We start from the raw sequence: 17,389 nt of genomic DNA, 5'->3' as shown, positions 1-17,389 counted from the left end.
TTTTTTTTTTCTCTGACAAATGTTTGAAAATACGTAGAAATGGTAAGCATTTGAACGAAATATCTATTTTAAATAGATCTTTTGGTTAATATAACCAACATCTACTTCAAAGGAAGATTCTCCTTTAGTTTCCTTTAAACACTAACTTTTTAACTTTTCACAGGAGAAATAATCTTTTCATCCACCGTTCAAATACGGATAGCATGTTGGAAAATGTTAAGTTAAAATGTTTGCAATCTAAACTGATGCGTTTTCAAAGTTTCCTTGAGTCACCGGGAGCGTTTGTTGGTAAATGTGGGCATTTACACAGAAACGGAAGTGAGCTGAAGTGAATAATTCTAACGGACCACACCTACTGAGCATGCTCAAACCGCCTCCCAAACACCTTTGCTGTCGGGGGGGATCATTTGAACTAATTTCTGAAAATCAAAAGCAAATAAATATATTGTCTTGACAGCATCAAAACATTTAATATTTCTCTGACATATACATCCTTTTCAATTAACTTATTTTAATTTCTTCGGTATTTATAGTCAGGCTCAACACCCACTACCTAAAATGGGTCCTTCTCCCCTCATGTTTGCTGTTATGAGTGTTTTAACCCCGAACGAAGAAACTTGAACCCAAAATAAAAGCAACAATTAAAATGCAAATAATGTGGACATTATTGGCCCCCTAAGTAATTGGAAGTTGGTGTTTATTTTCTTCTGCTTAGAGTTAAGACAATGCCGTTTCCAAGGCGACTGACTGAACGTGCTAAGCTATGAACTCTGGTAGGTAAACTTCTAATGACTTAGTTTATTATCTGTCACGTTACTCATACTGCAGCCAATAAAGCTTATTATTTTAATTACATTTAAAATTGAAAGATAAATTGTAATTTATTATACCTTTGATAGTATATCTATTTTAGTAGTTTAACTCTCTTAAATAAAGAATAGTTATGACAGCAATAATGGAAATTCTAGCATTTTATTTAAATACATTAACTTTTTTTTATTTACTTTTCTTATTTTTTTTATTGTTTATTTTCAGTGTTGTCACCAATAAATGTCAGTGAAAAGGAAAATAAAAGTTAAGACGTAGCATTTTCTTTTAGATCATTTAAAAACATAAATCATTTTTATGCTTTTTGTTGGGAAAAATCTTATTTTGAATGAACCCACTGCCACAGTGGCAGTAAACACACAGAAAACACTTTGATGAAGAATTTTTTTATTTGATTTGAAATAGGAATAATACACAAAAGCAATAAAATCATCAGTTATACATATATTATATTTTGAAACTTGTTCAAGAGTTTCCTAACTTTTCGATTCTGATTTGGATGATGTGTTTTCTGACTTTAAAAGATTTGAAAATCTGCACAGGCGGAAATAAGTTATTTGATCCCTTGCTGAGTTTGAAGGTCTGCCCAATCAAAAGGAAATTGACGTCTATCATCCTAATGTTAGGTTTATTTGAATCTGGTTCACACAAACCAGTTAGACTCTCCTAATCAACCCCTCACTTGACTTGAAGACACCAGTTTGAATTAATCACCTGTAGAAAAGACACCTATTTTGCATGGGCAAGACTAAAGAGCTTTTAAAGGATTTTAAAAAGAAGAATGTAGACCTGCAGAAGACTGGAATGGACGACATAACCATCAGCAAGAAGCTGGAAGTTAAGGTGACAACTGTGTCAAAATACAAACATGACCATCAATCCACCTGTAGGTCTGGGGCTCCAAGCAAGATCTCACCTGGTGGAGGTTTCCACGATCACGAGAACAATGAGGGGGAAAAACAACAGGGCAGGAGTTAGCCCTGGAGCCAAAGAAAACCATTGGTAATACTTCACGCCGCAATGGTACCCCTGCCTAAGCAGGCACATGTGCAGACCCGTCTGAAGTTTGCCAATGAACACCTACCGTATATTAGAGAGTGACAGGAAGGAGGTGCTGGGGTCACACCAAAACTCAGCTCTTTGGCATCAAATCAACCTGTTGTGTTTGGAGACATGCTGCCTATAACCCCAAGAACACCGTCCCCACTGTCAAGCATGGAGGTGGAAACATTATGCTGTGGGGGTTTGCTGCACAGGGCTACTTTTCTGTGTGAATGGAAGGATAGACAGAGCCATGTACCATCAAAATGAGAACCCCCCTTATCTCCTTGAGTACCAAGGGGTAAAAATTGGTCATGGATGGATCTTCCAACAGGATAACAACCAATGAATGACTGAAGAAGAAGAATTTCAAGGTCATGGAGGGACCCAGCCAGTCTCTGGAGCTCAATCCTATAGAAAACCCATGGAGAGAACGAAATCTGAATGATTTAGAAGTCATTTACATAGAAGAGTAGACCAAAATTCCTCCCGATAGGTGTAAAAAGCTGCTCAAAACGTCAGACCTTGATAATAAGGGATCAAATACTTATTTCCTCCACTGTAAATATTTTAACCGTTTTTAAGAATCATTTGAAGAACTCTCTCTTTTTTTTTAAATACACTTAAACTTCAGTTTCTTTGCCTTGGTGTTGTTTTTCTTGATCTTTTTTCTCTTGTCACAGAAGTCTGTCCATTCTGTGGTAAAACATACAAAAGGCTAAAGAGTCACCTTCCTCATTGCAAGGCATCGAAAGGTTTCAAAACCCCTCCAGCCAATCAGGATGTTCCAGAAAATCACACGTCAGACTCTCAGCTGGCCTCAGCTCCGTCCAAATCAACTGCAACGTTTAGGACGCCAACGCAGACGCCATCAGCGGGCGCACATCTCCAATCAGAGAAGATTAAAGGGGTTTCCTCGTCTTCATCAGAGTCGGTCTCAGCTGATGTGTTTTCTTTATCCTCACAATCCTCCAGACCCTCAAAACCCCAAAAGAAGAGTCTGAGAGAACAAATAGTAGCTGCAAAGGTTGAGCATTTTACAAAAGGATCAGGAGAAGAAGCCAAATCTTCCACCAAGAAGTCAAGTTTGGGCACCGCAAAAGGGACGAAGACCAAAAGTGTGAAAGGTGTGAGTGCTCCACTCACGTCTACAGAACCTAAACCTAAAAGTGTCTCGAAAAAGAAGAAGTCCGTGGCGCACGATCCTGACGTTCTCAGCTCACACACAAAGGAAAACCGCAGGGAACACAAAGCAAGAGACCAGTTCTGGGTGGAGAGTGATGGGGAGATGGAGGAGACGCTCCTAAACCCAAGAAATGCTCACCAGGTGACAGTTACCCTGCAGGACGCCAAAGCCACGTTAGCCAGGGCTAATTCCCGGCATGAGCCCGGCAGGGCGAGTATTTGGAGAACCACTGATGTAACTGGTAACCTAAAGAGCCACATAGGACTTGACTCTGATCTCAGTCCGGCACGGCTTCCTTTAACGAATCAGGAAGAAGATGCTGAGAACTTGGCTGCAGCAAAAGTCCAGCTGCTCAACTCTGACTCAATTCTGACAGAGTCCCAAAAAACGGCAGTAGTCCGTCTGAAAGATGCTCCTCAGCATTCACAAAGCTTCCAGCTAGCTCCACCCTCTCTGCTGACAGCCAGGCTGAACGAGGCTCTGAAGGGCCGTCACCCACCAGACCCGCTCCCAACTTCCCAACGTCTCCCCCCGCCTTCCAGCCCTCTTCTTTACCCCCCTGCAGCACGGTCTTTGTGTGGGAGGGTGGAGGAGTTACAGCTGAAAGTCTGGAATCAAGTTGCAGTTGCAGCTGAGAAGCAAACCAGAGGTCAGTCGGTGATTCCGGACACAAATATATATAAACAAGCGTGTTTGTGTGACTTTCAGGAAGTTGTTGTTCAGCATCTGTCGCTTATGAACTGCAGGAGCTGCGACTCAGAGGAGGCTGGGTCAGGTGAGACTCCGAGAACTGCCCGAGTGGCTGGCCAGCAGGACCCCCAGTCAGCCAAGAGACGTCATAGAAATGGTCCAAAAAGGTCAGAGTTCGTACAAATACATTTTAATGTCCACCTTGGATCAGTTAATGAATTAGGGACTCCAAAAACCATAATGTTCACAAATTCTTCCTTCTGCATTTTCCACCGCCACAAACTCAAAAACTCACCAAGATTTGCATCCAACTGGTTAAAATGGATAAAAAATAGTCCCCCCCCCCCCCCCAAATATGATGACATCACTCCGGGTGAAACCATAAAAAAGAATGGGGCCAAAATCTCTTGTGGTGCTCAAAAATATATTTTAAAATCCGCTAAAAAAAAAAAAAAAAATACATGTATGGGATGTGCAAAGGAAGTTTTAAAATTTTCTGGCAAAGTTGGAAATTTGGTGATTATCATATTTTCACACAATATGAGAAAACTTTCTTTCAAACAATCTCAATTTTACGAACATTCCACAAGGTATGAACTACAACCACAAACAAAGTTTCGTTGACCTTTGACCTCAGGAAGAGGCTGCCATCTTGCTACAGCTGCAAATGTGAAACTCTTGTTAGGGATTTCGGTCTATGGTCTCATAATAATCATAATGTTCCTTATACTGGACGGGCGTCATCAGGGAGCTGCTTGGGGAAAAAAAATGTTTGAAGATTTTGAGTAGCGTTAGCGTGGCGCGCTCGAAAATGTGGCGATCCCCCTGTTGCTCGCACATTTTTTACTGAAATGTGATTCTTTGGCTCAAGCTGAACAAAACAATATAACATGTGATATGAACATATTAGGAATGTGGGCGTGGTTAACAATAAACCTCTGTTGCCAAGGAAATAAAAAAAAAAAAAGTACTTTAGCTGATTCTTCTAAAAATTTTATAGACCTGTTCATCAGCCTCAGGTGACCAAAAAATAAAATGGTTGCTATAGAGATAAAACCAACAGAATAGCTGCCATTTTGAAAAAAAGTGTTTATTAAGAATCGCAGCTCTGACTAGGGCGGAAGGGGCAGTGGGGGAGAGTGAGGGGCGTGTTATTTTTTACATAAACCCTTGTGTATTGATGCCTGAGAGTCAGAATTTTGAACACAGGTTTGTGGTTTTTGCTATATTAAAAACGTTCTGTAGTGCTGAATGTGCCTCTCTGCCCTCCTTCAAGGCTGGCGGTGGTACTACAGCAGATACATTGACGTGAAGAAGGGGGGAGTAGCTGGCGTGGGCATGTTACTGGCTGGATACTGTGTCCTCAGCTACATCTGGAGCTACCCTCACATCAGTCAGTGCCACCAGAACTTTCTAGACGTCCTTATGGAGCAGCGGATAGCAGTCTCCTTTGCTAAAGTGGGTTTTATTTTTCCAGAACTCAGTCGATGGAAGAAATACCACTGAAGGACGAGGAAGAGGAGGGTCCACCATCTTTATTCATATCCATTCAACTGATTTGCTGTGACATGTTTATGGATTTTTCTATGGCATTTATTTATATCTGGAAAGAGTATTATTTATGTAACGTGTACACAGTTGGATAAACATACTTTTATTTGAAGTGAATTAACTTTTACCTGGCTTATTAAATAAAGACAAGTTTAAAAATATTTTGGCCTCATTTTTATAAAACAGTGCATTGGGTAGCAGTTTTAAATAGTAAAATAAATATTTTCTGCAGTTTCTAAGAAACAAAAAAAAGAATTGAGCCGCTGTTGTGTGGGTTGTTTGAAGGAAAATGGCAAAAAAAAGGGAGTTGAGATGCTGTATTTGTTAATGAATAAAAACACCTTTTGGTTAAAAAAAAAAGTAGGAAATTGCCACTAAACAGCGAAACATAGTGTGAAGGAGGTGGGCGACTGCAGCAGGTCAGCTGTTTGTGTGTGAAGGTAAAAACAGAAACAGTGCATTAAATCGTATTTGGACAATGATTGAGAAAGAATTTTCTGTAAAATAATTCAGCAATAATAATGGCGATGAAAGCAAAAGCTCGGGTAGGAGGCGGTGGTATAGTGGTATGGACATTAACTCAAGAAGTTTTAATTTAGCACCATTTGTAGAGTTTAACCCTTGTGCTATCCTAGGCACTTTAACGTTGGGAGTGGGGTCATCTAGACCCGCTAGACAGTGCTCTGAACCGTTTTTCTTCCATGATTTGTGATCTTCACTGGTGTCCATGAATTACATGAAATCTTTCCACCTTTATCCACCTTTGTCATGGTAGGGAGAACACATCAATGTAAGGGTGGGGTCATCTAAGATAGCACAAGGGTTACACATAGAAATCTCTCCGTGAATTTGGTAAATTGTCATGGAAAATTAAGGTAGCAGTGATGGTGAGAACCTGGTACATAATGGTCATAAAAGCCGTTTTTTAAATGTTGCAAAAATGGATTATTGTAGTCCACTAGAGGCCACTGTTGTGTTGTATTACAGGAACTTATGAGGAAGTCCAGCTCCCATTCTGCTCATTTTCTCAGCTCTCCTTTGTTTCTGGCATCTTGAGTATTTATGTGAGCCAGAAGATCAAACTGATCAAATAAAACTTTAGCTGCTTCCTTCAGAAGGAAAACAGAAAGTCTGATGTCATCAGTATCTGTGATAAACCGGTTTTTATTCCATTCCTCAGTGCCAAATTTGGAGGACTTGCTGATTGTGCAAATGGATTTGCTTAGTGAAAGAAAGCAAAATAAGAACACACTTAAAATACTTAAAATGACTTTTATTGTCGACTGTTCTCGCCTTTGTAGTGAACACGTCAGCAAATGACACGACATTTTTCAAACTATTTTCTTGGCATTGCCATTCAGCCAACACAATAAAAATAATTTCCATTTTCCTAAGTTTTCCTTAAACAACCTTTTTTTCTTTTTAGTCAATACAAAAATTATAAATATTTTGTGTGTAACTTTTCATTTTTTATGCAAAACAATAAACTTCACAAACCATATAAACAACAGTGAAAATGGGTGCAGAAAAGAAATATCTGCAGAACAGACAGTATAGAGAAAGCACGGCGTGTTCCTACCAGAACCTGGAGGCCGAGATATGCATCCAAATCACGCGGCGTCATACAAGCGCACGACCTAAGTGCTACTGAGGCACAACATCTTGTAGCGGGCGATGGAACATCGGCGGACCCTCAAGTGTTTGACTTTTAAAGCAGAGAGCCTGGCTTCCTCTGCGGTTACTGGCCGCTGGTCAAACCGCGTTTGAGGCGAGATACAGGCGGGCTGTGACGGCCACTGGCACTTTCAGAATAAAAGAAACTAGAAAAGAACAGATCGCCACTTTCAAAGGCGGTCAGTCTACAAATGTAGCCAATCAGCAAACAGAAATGTGAAAGTCTGCAGAATCCACCTCAGGCTGGTTTCATAGATTAAAGTGAACCTTTGGTCCAGTGAGGAGTAAAAAAAAAAACACAATTTCTTCATTTTATCATAGTGCAGATTTATGATAGATATGTTCAGATCTGCGTTTTTTTCCTTTAGAAACCACTTGAAACACAGAGAATACAGATCCATGGAACAAGTCATATTTCTCATTTCTGAGGTTAATCTGGACTAAACTGCACTTTCTTTTGAGGATTTTGGTTTTTGCTGCTGTGGAAAAAAAGTGAGAAATGTTTGGACTCCAAAATAAAATAAAAAATACCAGTATAAGGAACAAACTGACAGAACCCAATTATAGATTTATAAAGCATAGATAAGCACAGGAATAATGCATAAAAGTATGCAGAAGGCAGACAGACATATGTACAATCGGTGACCCTCTGTGAGCGAATGAACAAATGTAACGCATCACCACAAACCAAATGACTTTTTTTCCCTTTAATGTCACTTCTAAAAATGAAGAAAAAAAGATTCATTTCATTAATCTTCCTCAATCTGAGGATTTAACCGTGCAGACACTTGCAAAGGAAGTAAGAAGAGAAACGCCACAGATTTGTCTGTACCGCAGGTTTTTCACGCCATCGAGATATAAAAAAAAAAACTGCTGCAACAAAAAAACAAAACAAAAAGCAGAGGAGAATGTCTGACAGGTTGGTTCTAAAAGATTTTGGTTCTGCTCCGTTCACATTCTGTGATGCCCCTCCCACCAAAGGCCTGTTTCTCATGAAACGGCGCTAAAACGGCGCTCTCCTTAGTGCAATTTATCTGCATGAACTTGGAAAAAATGTCACAGGTCTACTGAACGCACCCGTGATGCAGGAGGGAAAAGAGTGTGTAGAACTTTCAGCATGTAAACACTTCCATGTATTATTAGGCACAGAGCCCCCCCTCCTCCGCGTCATCCTCCCTGTGGCGGGGCAAAGACAGACGGACACACTGAGGTGGTGCGTGAAGGGGGGAACACTTGCATACAGGACTTTTGCAGAACCTACTGCTTTAAAATAAAATCTAAAAAAGAAACATTTATAAATGCACTGCATTGCACACATTCCCGGATCTTTATAGGTAAGTGCCCGTCTTCACCGTGAGGATTTGCCCACTTGGGCAAAAATGCCTCCAAATCCTTCAGAACGCAGGTGCTACATGGCTGCATATCGAAACCATGGCAAGCGGGGCTGAAGGGGGATGGGGTGGGGGCAAACCCTGCCTTCACACAGGAGTTTGACCGAAAAACACAAACAAGCTCCAATCAAACGTCAGATATGAAGGTCTTAACATTCCAGGATGCTGTTGACTGCTGCCTCCAAAGCAGAGTCCGTTTCGGGGTGAGGCGGCGAGGCCAGCGGCGGCGAGGCCAGCGGCGGCGAGGCCAGCGGCGGCGAGTACTGCGGCTGGGCGGGGTGGGGGGACAGCTTCTGCGGCAGCTGGTAGTGAGTCTGTCCTCCTGCTGGAGTCAAGTGCGATACTTTACCGTGGTGGTGACTGTTTGCAGTGATCAGGCAGTTGCTGGCGCTGCCGCTGGACCCAACGTCCTGTTGGGATCTCTTCAGATCCAACATCCTCCTGCTTTCTGACGGGGAGTGGAGTCTTGGGCTCGAGCCTGATCCTCCATCTCCACCCCCTCCCGGGTCTCCAAACCCCGACTGAGAGTCTGTCCTGTATGACGGCTCCACCGAGCCTCGTTCTGATTGATCCCAGTTACAGCTGGTTGCTGGCGTAGAGGGTGAGGGGTCCTTGAAAAGTTTGGATTTCGTCCCACAACAGAACTCTTCAAGGAAGGAATCTGGGAGCCATGAAAGATAACAGCACAAAAAACAAAACAAAAAATCAACAAAACAAAGATAGATTTAATTGGGCTGCATTTGGTTCCGTGTTATACCTGGATCCACGAGCACCATGCGCTTGTCCTGTGACAGGTTGCCGCGTTCCTCTTGGTTGAAGGTCCTGTCAATCATCACTATTTCTGACGATGGACTGGAATTCTGCAGGAACAAGAACCGCCCTTAAACATGGGGGAGTTTTATAGTTCCCAAAGAAAAATCAATGTCTAATCAGACTTGAAGTCTCTCTTTTTCTCTATTTTAGAAGACTTTAAAATTAGTCTTTTATTTAAGATTATTCATTCATCTTCTTCCGTTTTGTCCCTTACGGGGCTGCTGGAGCCTATCCCAGCCACTTGTGGGCGAAGGCAGGGGACACCCTGGACTGTTCACCAGTCTGTCGCAGGATGGAGTGTCCACAATCACCCACGCACTCTCACATTCACACCTAGGGACAATTTCGATTACTTAACTAACCTATGAAGCATATTTTTGGACGGTGGGAGGAAGCCGGAGTCTCCGGAGAAAACCCACGTATGCACATATATTTAGGATGATTTTGCAAAAATCAAAACATCTGTGTTGTTTTCTAGGACATGGTAGTTATTTAAAATTTGAGTTTTAGGCACGACTGTTGGCTTTGAGCAACTCAGCCCCCCCTATCCCTCTCTGTTACCGAGAGCTCTGGGTTTACACTCTCTCCTGCTAGCTTACACCCCCTCACACCCCCAACCTGACATCATCGGTGCAATCAAAAATGAGCAGTATTGGAGCTATCCAGATGTACAGTTATGAGCCAGATTCCAGCTCAGTCGAGGAAAACAAAGACGTACATGGATCTATTTGTCTGCAGTGTGACCCGCCCATTTGTATTTTCTTTTCAAAGGTATTTTTCATCTGCTCAGAAATTAAATTAAATTTGTCCTCCATCATCAGAAAAAGGTTACAAGAAAATGTTAAAAACATCTTAAATCCACTGTTTGTTTTTTAGAGTGAAGACTTTTTCTGCTTAACTTTAAAGCATTTTGGTAGCATGTGATGAAGGGTTACTCTTTAGCTTCATGTTCGTTTTCAAATATTTGGTTAAAGGTTGAACATTTTTATCGGTTTGCTCCCTGTCCAAGCTCTCAGCGGGGAGGGGAAGGCGAGCGGGGTCGCCCCATGCCAACAGTCCCACCCGCAGGGTGTTTTTTTTACTTCCTAAAAACAGAACAAATATCATTAAGGGACCAATAGGAACGCTTTTACAAAAGATCAAAAGAGGATTGGCGATTGTTTTAATGGAGAACTAACTACTCTGAACAGCAAATTATTCTATTGGTTATTTGTTTATATGGCAAATGGCAAACTAAACCAATAAACCAAACCAAAAAAATTTATCCCAAAACGTTTACAATCTTTGGAGTACCATAAAAAACCCAAGGACTTCAATCCCATACCTCTGCTTCTACTATTAGTAGTCGTCTGTATTTGTTAACCATGGCCTGGGTCCTCTTCAGTACCTGAGATGCAACAGCCTCAAACTCCTCATCCACTGGATTCAGAGGCAAAACAATATTTCAGTTAAACGTTACCCTGTCAAATCCCATTTGGAATCTGCCTCCCTGTCGGGTCAACTGCTTTGAATCTGTACCTTGAGTGAACTCATCCTGGCTGGGCGGGGCCCCCTGGAGAACATGGTAGGAGAGGAGTCTGAGCAGGGCGTCATCAATCGAGGTGAACTTGCGCCGTTCGGGGTTCTGAACTCCAATGTGATCTTTCCTCAACTGTTGTAAGAGTCTTTAAACAGTAAGAAAAGAAAGACAAACTTGGTCTAAAACTGAACCAGAATTAAAGTTTTTAGGCCACCCAAAAAGAATCAAATAAAACCAAGAAAACTCACATTTCTCCCCTTGTGGATGGAGGAACAGTCCTCTTTTGTGCATATATCTGTGAATGAAAACCATAACTATCATCTATCACGGACTTTTTTTAAATATTTTGTTACTCAAAATAGGAAAGAGTACATAAAAAATGTACCTCAGAGTTTTGTGTACCATGGATATTGCTGAGTTGTGTCTGCTTTGATAAAGTTGATGAAAAGTTCTGAAAAATAAAGTCTCGTTGGTCGGGCAGGAGTTTATTGGCAACAAAAGAGAACATTGAGACACGGCTTACCTGTCTGTAGTCTTGTTCCTGTGTTGTGTTGCCAGGTAAAGGGGACAAAGAAGAGGAGTTCGGAGTTTGAGTCACTAGAAGGCGCTGGACGGCACAACTTGCTGTTTGGCCATGGCCAGCGATCCCTGCTGTGGCCGGACCAATCAAAGTCAGCCGTCCAGGTGTGCACGACGTCTGCACTGGGGTGGTGCTGGCGCAAGAAACTCCACTCCAGGTCTGAGTAACAGTCCCTCCGATCGGACTGGCACTTACGACTGCCTTATTGAGAATGAGTGGAGCTCCTGGTGCGCTGAAGTTGTGAGCTGACACGATCTGCACTGTGTTCTGATTGTTGGGGTCGACGGGGCCATTTTGGATGCTGCTGGACTGAGGGAGCGGCAGTGAACTGGGCACCAGAAACTGCCCAGGTGTTAGGTTTGTCTGAGCAGCAACCTGTTGCTGTTCCATTTGCTGCTGCACCACAATGGGGCCATTGGTGGCATACTGTACCCCAGCAGCACTATTAGTGTTTACATTAGCCACAGAGGTGGGTGCAGGCTGAAGGCCGAGGCTGTAGACCGTCTGAGCACTTGCTTGAGTCGGTTTAGGCTGAATTGGCCTGACAACAGTCTGGGTTCCTCCAGGCCCTCTCTGAATAATGATGTTCTGAAGAGGAATATTTTTGACAGGTAAACCAACTTGATTTGCCTGCCCCTGGGTAGGGGCAAACACCTGACCCCCCGTCACAGTCCCTGTTGAAGCTCCTGGCACTCCTGGCCTTAACACAATCTGTGGAGTCCGTTCCATGCTATTCAGAGTCATCACGCCACCACCGGTTCCAAACGAGCCCAGCACCTGTATATGCTGAGCAGATCCGTTGGGCAGTGAGGACATTCCTTGCAGTACCTGTCCTGCTGGAAACGCAGCAGTACCTGTTGTGACGACCCCCACCCCGCCCCCATAATTCCCAGAGACCAGCTGGGAGGGAAAGGAAATGGGAGCTTGCACAAGGGTGGGAGCGGGCTGAGAGTCCAGCAAGGCCTCCTGGGCCAGCGTCTGCTCTGTGATGTCTGCCTCCAACAGAGACTTCTGGAGAATGTCGAAGGGTTGGTCTTCACCCTCAAGATCAACCCCATCAAGGGAGTTCCCAGTCTCCAGTTCATTTTCAATGAAGGAAAGATTGCCGGAGAGCTGGAGGCCTGCCTCACCAGAGTCTTCGCCAAAGTCATCCATTGAAGAGGAGCCATCCTTAGAGCCGGCCTGAATGCCACAAAAAGAAAGAAGACATCTTTAGGCTAAAACATAATACAATGAAAGCTTATGTTTTGGTTTTATAGTCTTTTAAATGTGTATCTGTGTATATTTGGAAGGAAGTGGTTTTTATAAAACTTAAATGAAGCAATAAAAATGTAAATATAAGGGGCATGAGATTTGATCCTTGAGGTACACCACAACTTAATTACAGTTATGGGCACACAGAAGACTTATTGATTAGCAAAAAAGGAGCTATGTATTTAATAAGAACTAGACAAGTAAGTATGTTAAAATATGTTCTTTAAGGATCCTAATAAAAATATCAGCTATGTCGAAAGTACTTGGAGATCTTAAAAGATCTAGTTAGGTGCAACACACCAATGAAGACTTGACAAATATTTTATTTCAGAATCTAACTTTATGTTTTAAAAATTGAAATTACGCAATACATTTTAGTTCTACATAAGCTATACTTTTTATGCAAGTTGTTTAAAGCATTCAGACTGGAAAAATCCATTGGTCCGGACCTAGTCCGCTTAATTTGGTCCAGATCAGGTCCTGAACCTTGCATTTGATCCGTATTCAGACTGCCCTCAAGGGGATTTTCTAGTTACGGACTAAAGCTTGTAAACAAAACCATGTGACTAAAGATCTCTTCACTTATTGGTCACCTTTGTGCCATGGCTGTCACTTAAATTGCACTGTAGGACCTCAGATCGCATATGTACCATGGACTTAACATAGAAACTGGCCGCCTCTGCCGCACAAATTGCGTTAGGCCCCTTGTGTCAAGCTCTTCACTCATCCAAGACACAGCTGTCATCATCAGAAAGGGGGGATTGAGGGCGGAGCTAGTTAGCTCAGCACCAAAAGCCACACCCATGTAGATGTTTTGGAAACAGTAGCTAAATATAAACATGATATATGGCTTTTTAAGACATTTAGGCTGTGGGATTTTGGTTAAAAACGTCATAATCATAATTAAAACACCACTGGGAACATTTAAATAAAATTAAAAAAAGTTGTTATGGGAGACTAAAGAACTTCAAGATAGCTTTTGGAGTGACGTCACAGCAGCACCGGACTATACTCACTGTGTCGTTACCAAAGAACGACCCGTCTGACCCATAAGCTGCATTTGTCACGTCATCCTCTTCAATCTGTTAAAAATAATAATAATAGAAAGTCAGTCAATCCTCAAGTATGTGCACATCAGTTGTATATCTGATGAAAAAGAATATTTGGACACCACTCACAGTCTTGCTGTTGTCACCATGGAGATAATCATTAAGTGCATCAACATCTCTGTAAAAAAAGGAGACATTTAGGAGCCAATCAGTAAGAATAAACCATATTTACATTTCACATAGCTTTAGAAATGTCTGAATTTGCCTCTTAGGAAAATACTAGCATGGCCTTATACATTATTTGACTTCAAATTGAAAGACAGGCTCTTACATTTTAGTAGCTTACAGTGATATACAAATCACCCAACATGGTCATGAAGGCATTGTTTATTGTCAACACCTTTAATGCAGTAATTCAGAGAAGTGTGGCGTGGAAATAAAAGTTCATTACAGGTATGTGAGAATTTATTTTACCCTAAAATATCCAGAAGACGGCGATCATCGTCATCATCCATGACACCTGAAACAGTACGCAGGGACGGTAGAAGATATGGATGGGTGAATATGCTGGGTTTGTGTGACAGGAAGTATGAGAAGTATTCAACTTTTGACAACAGGTTTGGGCTGTTTAAGCTGCAGGGTTTTAGCATGAATATGTTTGTGTCTGTGTGAGATCTAACTCACAGATTTCCAGAAGGAAGCATGGATTCAGTCATTTAACAGCCTCTATGTGACAGGCAGGGCTGCAGGGGGAGACACTGTGTTGTGTGAGACACGGAAAGGTGAGTGGGTGAAGGAAGGGGTGTGGAAAGCAACATTTGTTATTCAGTACACAAGTGAAGGACAGGGCGGTATTCAACCCCTCCTACAACTGCTGCAGACAAACTTCCCCCTCAGTAGCCATGTCTGTCCCACACAAAGTTGTGTTTATGTACAGTGAAAATGGCCTTTTAGGGTTTAAATAAGTCACTTTTACTCATTTAGCTTTTTGCTACATTGAAAAGCTTTATGCTCCAACTTTGCAGCCATACTTACACATAAAGAGGGCAGGAAATATATATATATATTTCTTAAATGCAGAACCACTAACTGTTTAAATATTTTAAAAGCAGCTTAGTTAAGTTGGGATATTTGTCTGACACTAAAAGGTTACACGTTTATATTTAAAATCATACAGAACTCCAGACAAATTGTTCTTGGTGTGATTTGCGTGTGAAACAACTGCAGTGCTACAAAATGGCTGTTACCACGCCATGGGCTGCTTCTGCAGCTGAACCACGGGCAGCCGCCATCTTTGAATGAGGAGAACAAAGACTGAGTGGGGTGTTGCACTAAAAGCTGTTTCCTTCGACTACTTTGAGTCTAGACGACAGAGGGGGGGGTCTAAAGTTAAAAGATATTTATTGAAATATTCCTTAAAAATCATTTAGTTGGTGACTGACACGAAAAAAGACGACGAATAGTTATTGCGAACGGGTTAAATGTTTAAAAAGGACCAACCCATTGTCGGCCTTTCTACCAAAAACTAGCAAACAAAATACGGGTATTTTTATTTCTTAAACGCCTTTACAACGATATAAAAAAAAACAGTTTATGTAGTACTGTAGTTAACATTCTACTTAAGCGTGCTATAATAAAAATGAAGCTAGGCGGAGGTGCAAATTTGACTGACAATAATAAGACACAATTATGACTAACCTACAACTATCCCCTCAACAAGACCACTGGTTAACTCGACACATTTAAACACGTTTATCCAGTTTAATGCTCCAAGTCACGGTCTAAAAGATTCACATTTAGCTTCCATTTTGCGACGAGAAAAGACACGCTTCGACTGCAGGATTTCACAACTTGTTAGTGTTCGGAGCTCGCAAGTTTAATGTCCCAAAATAGACGGATTCGCCAGAATGGTAATCGCATTCAAGCTGCATAAAACGCCCGTCGCCGCTGACGTGCTCCTTCTTCCTCTGTTGGGGAGGCTTTCATTTGTCCTCGATGAGGCTCATCTGCCAACACGAAAAACGTCACATTTGTATCGACATGCCGAACCGAAAGCTTTAAATCTGGACGGTGAAGTTGAGCCAGTCCACGTCCCACTTGGACTGCTCTCCAGGCTGGACGCCACATTTTGCAGTAAAACCGTCGGCCTATTCTTGTTGCTTTGGTTAGCTAGCCGCAGTGTCGACGACGCCTATTTCGAAAACGCAGGCTCCATTCCTTCGAAAAAGCTAAGACTGAACCGCGTCGAGCTATAAATATTTATCCCGATTAGCATAACATAAAGACGACTCAAATAGGCAAACCCTTTACTCCTGTCTCACTCCTCTTGAAACCCAATATCTCCATTTGGCAACTTTTAATTTGCTCCCCCCTCCTTCTCCTCCTCCTCCTTCTCCCTCTCCCACTCATATATTTTTCTCACTGTCCCTGTTCTGTCTCGGATAGATTTTTCTCCCCGCTCAAACTCTCTTCCCTCCCTGAAGGAAGGGAGGAAGGAGCTTGTGTGTGCTTTTTCCTTGAAATTTTTATCACAAAATTATAATACACTCAAAGGGGAACTCACCGTCATGAAAAAGCAGTGTCTTGTCAACGGGGTTTCCTCGCCATCACCGCACGGGTCGTTGGGGGTAGTGCACACAACCAAATCCCTGTGGCTCAACCACCGCATAGATATGAATGGAAAATACACACATATGGACAGGACACTGGGAAAGTCACAGTTTGATATTAATATTGATTATCTAAAAAAAAAAATCACAATTATTTAAAAACAAAAAAAAAACTATCGTTAAGAGCTATCTATAACTTAACAGTAGAGGGCGGAACTGGGTTTACAACACCTTGACGTTGCTCAGATATTAAAATTTGACTGTAAGACAGTGCTGTAATAGTGTTAGCATTTTTTTGTGTTGCTTAGTTTGGAGTTATATATTGAAAACACTAAAAACATACTTGATCACATGAATTATATTATTATATGAATTATATATATATATATATATATATATATATATATACATACACACACACACACACACACAAACTTGGATGGTTATAAATAAGTATAAAAAATAAAGTATTTTTACAAAATATTCTTCAAACACAATGCATTGTGGCCTATGTCTGCCAATCGATTGAGCTTTGATCCACACTGGTTTTTCGCAGAGACTTATAGGAAATATCCAGGGCCCTGGATATTGGAATTACAGGGGTTGGATCAGAATTCCTTCACTTCAGAATTTCCTTCAGAATTCAATCACTGTGGATTGGTTTCAACATGGCGGCTGCACCTGTAACAGGAAGCAATGGTGAGGGATTTGGCCTCATTTCCCGAGGGCTGGAGGTAAGGCATTTTCTATGGGTGACGTCATACTACGATCCGTCCGTTACAGTATATGGTCCGAATTTACAATTCCAAAATTGAGTGCCCTAAAAATTTCCCAGAAGTCTCTGCGAAAGACCAGTAGGCATCGATGCTCACTAGATTGGAGAAAATAGACCACAATTCATTGCGTTTAACAATTTTTGCAAAAACAAATGTATTTAAATGTTTTTTTCTTTATAAACCATCAATGTTTCCATCTGAACACAGGGTATTCATTAATAGTCATCATAAAACGCTCATATTAATTAGATTTTCACTTCGTGAAATTGGTGTTTAAAAATATAGATATATATTGTTTAAAAATATATATAGGGCTGCACGGTGGCGCAGTGGTTAGCAAGAAGGCCCACGGTTCAATTCCCGGCTGGGGGACCCACAACAGAACATCAATGGGGGGGCATGTGGAGTTTGCACGTTCTCCCCGTGCA

The 17,389-nt window shown here is 41.7% G+C and overlaps 2 protein-coding genes across 6 annotated transcripts; one reads left to right on the top strand and one right to left on the bottom strand.

Annotated features, from left to right (window-relative positions):
* The first annotated feature begins 43 nt into the window (after positions 1-43).
* On the top strand, positions 44-5,457 carry LOC101161774. The gene is made up of 5 exons (XM_004084260.4): positions 44-773; positions 2,553-3,704; positions 3,802-3,912; positions 5,022-5,138; positions 5,223-5,457. The coding sequence occupies exons 1-5, from the start codon at positions 764-766 to the stop codon at positions 5,249-5,251; spliced, it is 1,419 nt and encodes a 472-aa protein (XP_004084308.1). The 5' UTR covers positions 44-763; the 3' UTR covers positions 5,252-5,457.
* Positions 5,458-6,548: 1,091 nt separating this feature from the next.
* On the bottom strand, positions 6,549-16,244 carry bicral (BRD4 interacting chromatin remodeling complex associated protein like). 5 transcript variants are annotated; one of them, XM_023949447.1, is made up of 12 exons: positions 16,140-16,230; positions 14,261-14,334; positions 14,051-14,096; positions 13,706-13,754; positions 13,544-13,609; positions 11,217-12,455; positions 11,079-11,144; positions 10,942-10,988; positions 10,693-10,838; positions 10,499-10,593; positions 9,119-9,221; positions 6,549-9,022 (listed from the first exon to the last, which is right to left on the bottom strand). In XM_023949447.1, exons 3-12 carry the CDS (start codon positions 14,089-14,091, stop codon positions 8,511-8,513), a joined length of 2,364 nt encoding a protein of 787 aa, XP_023805215.1. In that variant the 5' UTR covers positions 14,092-14,096; positions 14,261-14,334; positions 16,140-16,230; the 3' UTR covers positions 6,549-8,510. The 5 variants fall into 5 exon arrangements, with proteins under 5 accessions (XP_023805215.1, XP_023805217.1, XP_023805213.1 ...); XM_023949449.1 differs by lacking the exon at positions 14,261-14,334 and having other exon boundaries at positions 16,140-16,244; XM_023949445.1 differs by having other exon boundaries at positions 14,051-14,334.
* Between the last annotated feature and the right edge of the window lie 1,145 nt (positions 16,245-17,389).

The sequence above is a fragment of the Oryzias latipes genome, chromosome 19, assembly GCF_002234675.1.
Source record: "Oryzias latipes chromosome 19, ASM223467v1".
Lineage (NCBI taxonomy): Eukaryota > Metazoa > Chordata > Actinopteri > Beloniformes > Adrianichthyidae > Oryzias > Oryzias latipes.
Note: the sequence above shows the minus strand (reverse complement) of the source record. Positions and strands in the feature narration are given on the sequence as shown.